This window comes from Cupressus sempervirens, chromosome 3 (assembly GCF_028749045.1).
Source record: "Cupressus sempervirens isolate cs-2001-9-10 chromosome 3, ASM2874904v1, whole genome shotgun sequence".
NCBI classification, from domain to species: Eukaryota; Viridiplantae; Streptophyta; class Pinopsida; order Cupressales; family Cupressaceae; genus Cupressus; species Cupressus sempervirens.
This window is the reverse complement of record NC_143120.1, coordinates 55,707,993-55,721,235: the sequence shown is the minus strand read 5'-3', so window position 1 is coordinate 55,721,235 and position 13,243 is coordinate 55,707,993. Positions and strand designations below refer to the sequence as shown.

The window sequence follows — 13,243 nt, the reverse complement described above, 5'->3', positions numbered from 1 at the left end:
CCTCGTGGACGTTAAATTTTTATCTATCTATCTATCTATCTACTCTTATACACATCTTAAATACATCTATTTGAAAAAAAAAAAAAATTAAAATTAAAAAAAATAAATAAATAAATAAATAAATATATTATTTACTTCAATATTATCTTATTATTAAATATTAATATTTTCTTAGAAGTAATTATATCAAATATTAATATATAGACATATAAATATTATTAAATATTTCTAAACATTCATATAAAAAATTTAAAAAATCATTAACATATTCATATTATAATAAAAATAGGGAAGTGGAAGGACGAGATGACAGGAACTGGGCGGTGCGTCTACGGGCATGTTAGGAGGCCTAGCCATCTGCATAGGCAGGGCAAACAAAATGGTTAACCTTATAGACGTTGCCAGAGGAATCTGTCAAAATTTTCACTTTACACATTGTCCGCCAGATGCTGACGACCATGCTTTCCTCTTTGGTCCAAAGTAATATTGTACCATAAATAGTATCATTAAATCGAGCCGATTTCAGCCAAGGGCACGTCATTCGTTAAAGCGAAGCAAGTCCGAGTTGTTTACTAGGTTTAAAAAGTACGAGGACCACTTTATTTAAATACAAATGCGCGTACCTTCTCATATGGTGGATATGAGTGGTGGAGAGCCTTTGCTTGTGCGAACACTCTTTCTCGCCCTCCGCCCCAACGAATTGAAGAGAAAGATTAACGTCCTTAAAGCGAAGCAAGCCAACAAGCACGAGATTAACGTCTAGAAAACGGCAATTACTGATAGGAGGACATTCTGCGTTAAAATGTGCAGGTTTCCAGTCTGAGTTGTTTACCTAGGTTTATAAGTACGATGTTCACTTTAATAATAGAAACGTGCGTAATCTCTCTCACATTGTGATTTGAGTGGTGGAGAGCCTTTGCTCTTGGGAACCCTCTTTCTTGTGCTCTGCAGCAAACGAATTGAGGAGAAGAGAATGGCGAGGGGAAAGGTGCATCTGGAAAAGATTCAGAACCCTGTTAATCGAAGGGTTACATTCTCCAAACGCAAGGGCGGACTGTTGAAGAAGGCTAAGGAGCTTTCCCTTCTATGCGATGCCGAAGTCGGCCTAATCATTTTCTCGCCCACCGGGAAAACGTACGAGTCCGCGAAGCCAAGGTAAGGAATCCCCTTTTCCCTCTGGTTTGTAATCTTAATCAAACGACAAATTACTTTTTGTTTTTCTACCGAGGTGCGAACATTTTGAAATTTAAAGATTCTTACACACAGATAGACCCAGACTAGATCAATTCACAGTACTTAGATTTCAACCTAAGATTTCCAAATGAGCATTTATAAGAATATCTATATCTATATTTTGGCCTCATCAACTGGAAAGATGTTTGAGTTTCCAAATTACATTTTATCTTTATTTCCGAAGTTAGAGAAATTTTGAGATTTCGTAAAGCTTCAGGATATGTCGAGTAAAAGTACAAACCACAAATAATAACTAGGAAAAAGAATAGTTATATTTATGTTGATCAAACATCCCTTATTCCTTGTGAACACTATTTGGTAGAATGAAGAAGCGATGAAAATCTGGGTGTTTGTGTGCGTGAAAGCATACTTTACTAATGTCTATTCAATATGAGCGCACAGTACTCATGCAGTGCAAGTTGCGTCTAGATCGAGTGATTAACTTAGCCAAGTTTGTACCGCCATTGACTAGGCCTGCTATACTTTAGCTCGTTCGTAATAAGACCTGCAAACATCATTGCGCATTTGCAGAGAGGATTCTTGGGTAGAATTCGACAAAACTTAGTGTACCTTGTACCTGCTCAAAATGAGTAGATTTTAATGCAGGCGGGAAAAGTGTCGTTTTGCATATTTTAGTTTGTGTTATTTAATTCTATTTTCTTTTTGTCTGTAGTATATATATATTTTTGTGAGACATGTATTGAAAAAGATTCGAGAGCTGTATGAAATAATAGGGATTCAAATTTGTAGATAATGTCGCAAGTGAAATTTGGATTTTTCCAATTAATTATAAAGAGTGGTATGAGTTATTCGGTTTTACTTCCTTTGACACGTGTTTATGGGAATATGGGTATGATTTATGATTTATCGGAATGTGGGTGTGATTTCTGCCCGTGGCTATACAGCCACGAAAATGCACTTCCTTTATCTTGCCTTTTCTAACTCTTTAAAAATTTAACTAAGTCCTCTCCTTCGTATGGAAGTGCATTTTCGTGGCTGTATAGACGTTGCCGTGATTTCTTATTAAATATAAAATATCTCACATGCAGCCATATATCGTTATGATTTGAAATTCGCAGCATTTGCATCACAATAATTACAGACATTGGCAGTTCATTGGAAACTTCAGATTACAGGGGGATTCTTGACATGTTTACATTTGTTTATTTATTAATTTTTGTGTTTTATTTTTTAAACATGGGAAATGTATTAAAGTGTGATCAGTAATCTTAGTCTGAAGTTATATATATATGAGGTTACAAATGAGGTAATACATTGAAGAAAGATACGAGTCTATAATCATAATAGTCTAAATATAACTTTAATAATCACAATAATACTATCACCACTCAAGCAAGGTAACATAGGGAAAAAAAACTCATCAAAATCTATCTTGATTTTTCAATCTTAAAAGTGATTTGTTAAACATCTTATTTTAATTAATTTCTTATTCTTCAATATTTCTTTTTACTTTTTTGTTGTAGTTTCTCAAATTATATAGCTTTATATTCATTCTCCATCTTCTTTGAACATACAACATTGGTGCAAAGAACAAATAAAACTTTACACTCATTCAAATCTGAATACAATAACGCCCTAGTGGGTTCATTGAGAACCTTTCAACTTCATCTGTAGACCAAGGGCCCATTAATATTGCAAGCAATATTTGACTGCTTCAACCCTAGAGTTTTTGTCCCAAAAAATAATACTATGAAGGAAATCAAATTAAAGCGAGGCATGTTATTCTGCAGATCCATTCATTCTTTGTGGATTTGGTTCTAGCGGTCATTCTATGAACCCTAGTAACAAATGGATGCAAGCCTAGGAATTTGTCAATAATGTGGAGTGTATGCAGACTCTCTAATATTGGTGTAGTTTTTCTACAAAATTGTTCTATGCTAGATAATGGTTCAAAATATTGAAAATTATGATATGTAGATTATATTCAAACATCTATATGTAGTTTGGTGTATTAGAGAATAACTACTTCTATATCAACAATGGATAAGTTACAAAAAGGGTTAGTAGTTCAACCATGGAATATTTTACTAGCAAATGGGTGGTATGTTTGAGTTCTATCTAGTCTATAAAAAATACTATTATTGATAGTAGAACTAGGGGCCCTCATACTAGACTTTTGATGGTTGAAAAATATCTTGCTTTAGGACCGCCCATTTGTTTTTGGGGTGTTTTACCAATGAATTATAGAACCACTTTTTTATAGAATAGTCTTGTCACTATAAATGATTGTTAAATTGATTGGTGAAAGTCTCTTAATACTAAAATTGCTAAAATCAAAATTTAAAGTTGTATGTTAACGTTATTTTATAAGGGAATTAAACCTCTAATAGTTTCAATGGAAATGAGAAGGTTTAGGCACTTAGCTTTATACTATAGGTATTTCTATAGGTATACTATAGGAATTGAATATTGATACTATAGGTATATCTCATATTTTATTAAATGATGGTATTGAAATCAATGTCATAATGTTGATAACTTATTTGCTCCAAAGCAATTACTCATGAACATGTTGTCTGGGACCAATCATGTGTTCTAGAGTATTGATACAAAGTGTAAAAATGTTTTCAATATTGTAGAATCAATTGGAATGATTGTAAGTTTTTAGAAAAAGTTAGTGTATCTGTAGTATTTTCTCATATTTAATAATCGATTATATTATAAAATACCTTATGGGGATTGATGGGTCACAAGGGTTGTATTTCTCCTACATCCCCTTTATTTAGATGAGATGTTTTGATCATGAAATAAAGTAAAAAACAACAATCATTATCTTGCGAATGACCTAGGTAAATTTGATGCAAACTAAGAGTATTTCATGTGCTTCGACAAAAATATTCCTAGAATGGTTCCATTATTTTGCATATGATTTATAGATTCAACATTAATGTTAATTAATGAATATTGAATAAATCAAAACCATGAAGTAATAAATCATGAAAATGAATATAAAATCTGTTCATAATCATAAGTGAAATAGGTGGAAGTTAGTAAAACCTGAACTTAAAATTTAAAGTTTTAGGGACCTTGATTTTGTTTGGTGAAAGATAAAATCTGCATTTCATTGTATTGACTAGTTAGAGTCATGGATGCAAAGGTGCAAAATGAATGGTCTATGATTAGTGTAATTATAGCATGGTTATTTATAATAGAAAATCTATAATAAAAAAATGTAACAAGAAATGGAATGTTTGTATAAGTGGTGATGAATGAAGAGATGAAATGCATACACCTTTACACTAGTGTAATTTTTGTGATAGATCATATTAAAACTAAGATACTATGTCAAAATTAGCCCAAAAATAAATTAGAATTAACATTAGTATAAAAATTTCATAATTCCACTTTTCTTGGAACTTTAAGTGGCAAGTTGATCCCAAAATAAATATTACTTTAATATACATGAGTCTCACAATGATTCATAAAAATATCAATATTTATGTAGATAAAAAAAAAATTGAGTTGATGTAATGTAATAGACCAAACATGATCTCTGAATAGAGCTCGTAAGCATGCATGCCCCGAATAGACTTGCAAAGAAAAAAGAATAGGCATATAATGAGTTAATTTTATCACACAAGTAAAAATGATATTTAGAACTTCTTGTGTATACATGATAAATGCCAAGTTTTTGTTGGAGTTGATGAAATCCAACTCCGAAGATGCCCAAGATTACCTACATGCAAATAATCTGTCAAAGGGAAGCCAAGGAGAGAAGAGCATGGAGCTAGGGAAAAACCCTAAACGGACATGAGAGACCACAAGATATTGCAACACAAGAAAATATGTATTTACAATATGCCAGAATGTGATGATGAAATACAATGAGGGAGCCCAATATAAAGGACTCAAGGAATCTTCTAGAGCGAGCTAGAAGATGCTAGGAGATAAATGTGACAACTAAGCATACATCCACATGAGGTGGAAAGTCCTCGAACAAGGTGAGAGGATAAGTATGACTTAGGAGAGAACAAACTCCCTTATTGTCAACAACTTATAACAAATTCCTAGACTACAACTAATAAATGAAATGCATTTACCTAAGTAAGCTTAAGTAATAGAATAAATAATTAGTAAATTAATTATTTACTCTAACACCCCCCCTTAAGTGCAATTTAGGGAAATGCCTTAAGCTCACAAAACTAAGAAATGCAGAATGGGTCCCAGCAATGAGGCCATTTTAGGTACCCATGTACAATGCAACAAAATGCAACCTCTGAAAACAGGGAAAGAGAGAAAGCCACGTGGGAAAAACCTTCCTCCAAAAAGAGGTAAGAACTTAGTGAAGAACTGAAGAAGCCTCCAACTAGAGAAATGTCCCCTAAAATAGGAACAAGAAGTGCTCATGATGAGCATCACTGAAGCATGAAGAAGCCGCAAATTTGCCATCAGAAAGAAAATTGGTGATCTGAAGAACGTCCATGGAAGGAGAAGGCACGAACCGAGCGTGTCTATATGGTAGATGATCCATCTCATCGAAATGCATAGGTAGCCAGCCACTGTAATCGCCTTGTATATAGGATCAACCACTGAATACATAGTTCACACTATCGAACCATCGAACCACAGATGCATTAGAACAACAACATAACCCCGCCTTAATGCAGATGGGGTGAGATGACAGACAACTGAGAAGGTGGGCCAAAGTTTCCTACAGACGAACCAAGAACGACGATAGAGGAAGAGGTACAAACACCTATAAAGACATGGTCACACTGACACTGCATGGGGCTAATGTCGTGAAAGGGACACTCACTTGACAAAGGGAGAATGCCTAAAACAACAAACAACTATCCCCCCCATGGTGCTTTATAAAAATAGTGCATGTACAATTGACTCAAAAATAACGTTTATGACCTCGAAATGCAAAATTGACACTTTATCTCAGTGCATATACATAAAAGTGCTTCAAAATGATAGCTACAATGATCAAAACCAAAAAAAAGCTGCAACAAAACAAAGTATAGCCCAAAACAAAAAAAACCATGCTAGGAAAATGATCCTCGAACCTAAAACACCCAAGATATCCACTATATACCAAAAACACTAAAAATATGATAGAAAGAGCATTGGCCAAAAACTGAGGGAAAAGACCACATTTTTGAAAAGGTGACAGAACTAGCTTTCCAAAAATATAACGTTTTCAAAAAATTGACATGGGATGCAAAAGATATGAATGCCGGAGTCAAAAATAGAACTTCGGACTTCAACTGAAAAAATAGGCAATAAAAATGCATCAAAACCTAAAAATACCTACACCAATGTCTCTGTCTTGGAACCAGTATTTCGATGCTTTTTTCGGATCGGAAAAATACTTCTGTATGCTCAAGTTATGGCCAAAAAATTGAAGGTCGGTCAAAAAGGACCTAGGAGAGGTGCAAGGGCTAATGATGTAGTGACGTCATGCTGACATCAGCAAAACACTGCATTAAATTTGACGGCTTAATGGTCGTCGTAGCAAAAAAGAAGCCACGTGGCACACCACATGGCAGTCCACGTGGTAGGCATGTGGCAAAGAAGATGACGTGGCATCCTTGCCATGTATCACACACTGTGTGGCTGCAGAAACTCATGCAGACTGGGCAGGAGCAGGGGCGACGACTGGGCTGAAAATGCTGGTTGAGCGGAGCTATTGGGAGGTGACTGGGTGGAGGATGCATGCAGGAGTGGTGGAGTGGAGAGGTCGCTGGCGGAGGCAGTGGATCGAGCGGAGAAACCGGGGGCGCTACCTGCGGAGAGGCCGTGGTGGCTCTATGATGGCTTAGACAGGGGTCGGTAGAGCGCGGGTGGTGTGCGGGAGGTCACTGGGTGGCCGTCAGGTGGCGCTTCGGCGCTGCTATTGTGGCACCCTTTTTAAAAAATATTTTTGCGTTTTCGGTCTAAAAAATTGTCCGTACGACCGTATGGAATGCCCTGGAATGAATTTTTTTTGCCTCTCGGAGCCGTGTCTCCAAAAATGAAAAGTTTTATATGGATCCTAGCTGAAAAAGGCCTTTTGGATCCAATGGAAACATCTGTTTGGGTCCAAAGTGCTCCAAAAATTTGTTGATCCCCTGATTTGAAGAAAAAATGCACAAACAAACTAGGGTTTGTGACTTCAAATCACGGTTTCAAACATCCTTCAATGAAGCAGCAACAGGAAGGCTCTGATACCATGTTGGAGTTGATGAAATCCAACTTCGAAGATGCCCAAGATCACCTACATGCAAATAACCTGTCAAAGGGAAGTTAAGGAGAGGAGAGCGTGGAGCTAGGGAAAAATCCTAAACGGACATGAGAGACCACAAGATATTGCAACACAAGAAAATATGTATTTACAATATGTAAGAATGTGATGATGAAATACAATGAGGGAGCCCAATATAAAAGACTCAAGGAATCTTCTAGAGCGAGCTAGAAGATGCTAGGAGATAAGTGTGACAACTAAGCATACATCCACCTGAGATGGAAAGTCCTTGAACAAGGTGAGAGGATAAGTATGACTTAGGAGAGAACAAACTCCCGTATTGTCAACAATTTATAAGAAACTCCTAGACTACAACTAATAAATGAAATGCATTTACCTAAGTAAGCTTAAGTAATAGAATAAATAATTAGTAAATTAATTATTTACTCTAACAGTTTTAGGGACCTTGATTTTGCTTGGTGAAAGATGAAATTTACATGTCATTAGATTGGGTCAAGTTAGAAACATGGATGCCAAGGTCCAAAATGAATGGACTACGATTAGTGCATTATAGCATAGTTGTTGGTTTATAAAAGAAAATCTGTAAAAAAAAATTATGTAACAAGGAATGGGATGTGGGAATTTTTGTGTGAGCGGTGATGGATGAAGAGATGAAACACATGCACCTTTATACCAGTGTAATTTGTTTGATCAATTATAAAAAACAAAAATACTATGTGAAAATTAGTCCAAAACCAAATTAGAATTATTATTGGGGCAGTTCAGCTTCCCTTTATGTTGTTGGCCCTATTAAGTAGAGAATAGTAAACTATTCACAAAACAAAGTGAAGCTCACTAATAAACTAGATCCAACTATTCTCATTCTTACACCATAGTCAATGGTCAAGTACTTGTAGGATCAACTATTCGCTACAAGTCAATCACCTTCTCAAATTGTGATCACATCTAGATCAAACTCTCTTCTCACTATTCACTGATTCTAAAACATGTTTGAAACAAACCTCAAATAGACTCTCCAACATTCACAAGATCCTTAAGAGAATTATTCCACATAAAAAAACCACCTTACTCCACCTTTATATTATACAGGCAAACTTTTTGGCTCCGGTGAAGAGTTGTAGGTACCATCCCAACCATAGATTTTCTCTCTAACCAAGGGTTTCTGCAAGATCAGAAGTTGCTTAGATGTGTGTGTGTTAATTTTTTTATGGTTTATTATTATTATTTTGTTTTACTATTTTATTGTAATAACATATTCGTAAACTAGGAAATAGTTACTATTGGTTAATGTAAATCACAGTGACATATTTATTGTTAAAAAGCTTAATTTAGAAACAATTTTTGAGGACTGATTCACCCCCCATGTAGTAAACACCTTGTCGAAAATTGGCTCAATGCTCTAGAGGTAAAGTAAATAACAGCCTAAGAGTAGATCTAAGAATATGTAGAGGTACCGAAGGGAAAGATTATTGGAAGAATCTCCAAATGCAACTAACTATCAGATATAGGAATTGAAGAAGAATTTGAAATCCTCATTTGCAAAGAGGATAGAACCATTAGAACAACTGTAGATAAGCCCAGATAAGATAGAAGAACTATTTAAAAGTAGTGCAAATTCTAAAGAAGCTGATGTAGGAGTTGTAGATCTAATAGAAAGGAATAATGCCGTGGAAGAAGAGATAATTCAAGCTAAAAAGGAGTTTGAAAGTCGAACCCTGAGAATGAATGAAAAATAATGAGTACAACTAAAGGTGCTAAAGAAATTCTTCAGATAGATAAGTGAAAAGTTGAAAGACCAAGAAAAGACAAGGATGTTATCATTCAAAGGTTGTAACAGGAGAATAATACCCTAAATGAAAAAGCAAGTGAAACAATTGATGGTAACATGCAGATACTCACTGAAATTGAAAGTTTGATACAAGAGGTTGAAAGCTTGAGGAAAAATTTGGAAATTGAGAAAGAAGTCAATGAGGGACTTAAGAGGTTTGAGCTTATCACACTAGAAGTTGATGAGCAACTAAAAAATCAAAGAAGATAGAGATACAACTGGTCTAGGACATATTCCTGTCAAAAAATTTGAAGTTATAGAATCATCAAAATTGGGAGAAGAGAACCTATTACAAAATCCAAAGGAACCTATTAGCATACAAGGTAAGAAACCTTTTAAGCATGCTTGTTACAATTGTAGAAATCCTAGTCATACATCAAATGCTTGTAGAAGTAGATTGGTTATTGTTCCAAGAGGTGTACCATTCAATAGACACTACTACAATTATAACAAGTTTGTACTCATAGGACCCACTATTCTCTACAAGTTAATGACCTTCTCAAACTGTGATCACACTAATTTTGGGACATGTTTGTAAAAAACCTCAAACATACTCTCTAACAGTCACAATATCCTTAAAAGTATCATTCCACGTCAAGGATCTACCCTACTCCACCTTTACATTAGAGAGGGAAACTTTTCATTTACAGTGAAGAGTTTTAGATATTGTCCCAACTACAGCTTTTCATTCTAACCAAAGGTTTTTGCAAGACCAAAAAGTCACTTAGTTATGTGTGGGATTTTTTTTCTATTTTGTTGTTATTTTGTTTTACTATTTTACTATTACAACATATCAGTAAACTAGGAAATCATTACTATTGGTTAATGTGAATCACAATTCCATATTCATTGTTAATAATCTTAATTTATAAATAATTTTTGAGTACTGATTCACCCCCCACTACACACCTTTCCAACAACACGCTCATTTCTCTAGAGGGAAAGTTTAACAACTTGAGAGTAGATTTAGGAATATGGAGAGGAACTGAAGAGAAAGATAATTGGAAGAAGCTTTGATTTCCAGTAGCTATCAGATATAGGATCTAAGGAAGAATTTGAATCCGTATTTGCAAAGAGGGAAGAACCGTTAGAACAGTTGTTGATAATCCTAGATAATATTGAAGGACTATCGGAAAGTAGCATACAAATTCTAAAGAATCTGATGTAGTAGTTACAGATCTAATAGAAATGAATACTGTTCTAGAACAAGAGCTAACTCAAGCCAAAAATAAACTTTTAATTCCTTGCCAGGGAGCTCGAAAGGATAAGACAAATTGATACGAAGTTTGGAGAATAATTTTTTTATACATATTTTATTTGCTAAGTTCACTTAATCACAGATGTAAAGTCTTAACAGGATCCCTAATGTTACCCTTAAATAACATTACTTAAATTTCTTCCTAACATTCCATTCTTACTACTTAAGTTAATCCATATTGTTGAAATTGATGAAAGATCAACCACACAGCTCCCAAGCGTAATTTTTTTATGCGGCTTGTAGCCTTGAATTGGTGTCTTACTCGGGATAATCTTTGTAGGCATGGATTTTAGGGCCCTTCAAGGCATGTTTTGTGCTATAATAGTGCAAAAATGGGCTCTCATTTCTTTTTCCAATACTCCTTCACTAGACATATTTGACACCTTTAGTGTAATGCTTGGAATTAAGCTTGCTGGCATGTGCCTTCTTTTCACGAGTTCTTTCAATGGGGTAACACTGTGAAAATGTATTTTCTTCAAGTTGCTTGGACTCTTGGCCCTTCTTTTTATTATCTAGCATATGTGGTTGGAGAGGAATCATCAGATATTTTAAGATGTTTTGTTGGAGGCTCATCACCTATGGTGGAAAATTATACAGTCTGTTAGAGAAATTATCTTTGCTAACTGTAATTTGTCTGAAGTTGTGGATTCTAGTGATGTTAGTTATTATAATTGTATTCATATTCCTCTTTAGTAGAGGGTGCTCTTGAGGAATAGATGTGGACACCCTCTTAAGAAAATTAATAGGGTGAGGAGATGGATTCCACCTTTGTAGGGTATTCCTAAAACCAATATAGATGGGTTTTCTTGAGGAAACCTAGGTCCTGCTAGCCTTGGTGGAGCTAATAGAGATAGTTTGGGGGTTGGTCTATTTATGATTTTCATTTATAAAGATCTTCATATTAACAATGTGATGGAGGCTACTGTTATTTTTTATGTTGTAGAGTGTGCTTGTGTTTTTGGATAGAAAATAGTCATTTGTGAGACAGGTTTACAAGTGGTGGTGCATATGTTGACTCGACAACATTTTGAGAATGTTTGTTCAAAGTTAGCTCTGGTTGTTAATCAGATTCTTAGTTTGTGTGCTTCCTTGGATTTTTTGACTTTCATTCACATTCCTAGAGAGTGGAATGGTTTAGTGGATTGTCTTGCTAAATGGGCTACTAATCACATGCAAAATTGGAATATTATGGATAAGAGTCATTTAACTTTGTGTTTGTCGCATCATTTTGGCCACTTGGTGGATCTTGATAGGGTTGTTTGATTCCCTTGCTCTGTATTTATTTTGATTTGAACAAAATATGCAGTTCCTTTTAATCCCTCTTTTATTGTCAAGAAGTATGTACTTCCTTTAAACAAAATATTTTCTAGTAATACTGATACTACTAAAGTAAATGTATTTTTTTTTGATAAACACTAATAAGTTTAAATTATTTGACCACTAATTGTTGGCTAGTCCTCTTGAGTCTCATTGGGAAGCAACATAAAAGTGATTACATACCTACATGATACAATAGAAATTGGAATTGGATTTACAATTTCTTTCAATGTTGAGGTTATAGGTTGGTCATATTTTAATTACATAGGTGATCCAAATAATTTAAAATTGACAATGGGTTATGCTTTAATATGGAAGTGAGGCACAAAAAAGACCTATTCCAATCAATTGTGACATAATTTCAATTAAGTTGGCAAAAGAATCATATTTGTCATGCAAGATAAAGCATATTGCAAGCGATCAGTAATTTGTAAGGGGAATAGACCCAATCACAAGAGTGCATATGCTGCATTGTAACATGACCAACAATATTGTTCATGTATTTACAGAGCCATTAGGAGAAAATGAAGGTTTTGCCATATAGGGATATGCTAAGAGTCCATAAAATTTCAACAATTTATTAAGTGGAACTGTAAGAGTAGGTTAAACAAAACTACAATTCTATATTGGTGTGTTAAGTTTCAAGTGGATGTTATTAACGGCTTTTAAAACTTTCAAGTTATCAAAATAGAATTATATTTGTCATGCAAGAAAAAATTACATGGCAAGAAAACTGTAATTTGTAAGGGAATATATTTTGTTACAAGAGATAGAGCTGCTGAATTGTGACACAACCAACAATATTGTTCATATATTTACTAAGTCATTGGGTGTGGAGAATGAAAGTTTTAGCATATAGAGATATGCTAGGAGTTTATTACAATTCAATAATTTATTAAGGGGACTGTAGGAGTAGATCATAACAAATTATGATTCTGAATTTGTGTGTTATTAAGCATTAAATGAGTGTTGGTAACAGCTTTTAACAATGTCCAATTTGTAATTATTAAAATTTTGATTTTATTTTTAACTATAACAACTCACCTTCAATATCGTAAGCATGATTCTAGAAAACTTCATTGCTGTCAATTAAATTCAATAAAAGTGTAAGCTTTATTGATGAATGATGTTAGAATTTACTGATTTAATCAATCAAATTATTTGCCTTGATGACAATTGTAACATGTGTTGTAATCCTAATTGTATGATTTACCTTGCTTAGATACATTTCCTTGCTTCTTGGTTTTCCAATTAGATTTTGTCTTTCATCTTCATTCTTGAGCTCTATGGCCATACTTCTAACAATTGTAGAAATGACCTTCAAATCTATGTGCAATTGGTGTATTGCTGACTTTGGATCTACACTCATGTGCTTGTCATCCTTGCTTCTTACAATTAA

General features: G+C 34.4%; 1 protein-coding gene across 1 annotated transcript in view; it reads left to right on the top strand.

Annotated features, from left to right (window-relative positions):
- Positions 1–613: 613 nt before the first annotated feature.
- Positions 614–13,243, top strand: part of LOC149564753 (truncated transcription factor CAULIFLOWER D-like) — a 239,791-nt gene continuing 227,161 nt past the window's right edge. Inside the window, exons 1-2 of the mRNA XM_089818344.1 lie at positions 614–810; positions 952–1,155. Of these exons, the coding sequence (XP_089674470.1) occupies positions 803–810; positions 952–1,155 (212 nt within the window). The 5' untranslated portion in view covers positions 614–802. The remainder of the gene's footprint in view (positions 811–951; positions 1,156–13,243) is intronic.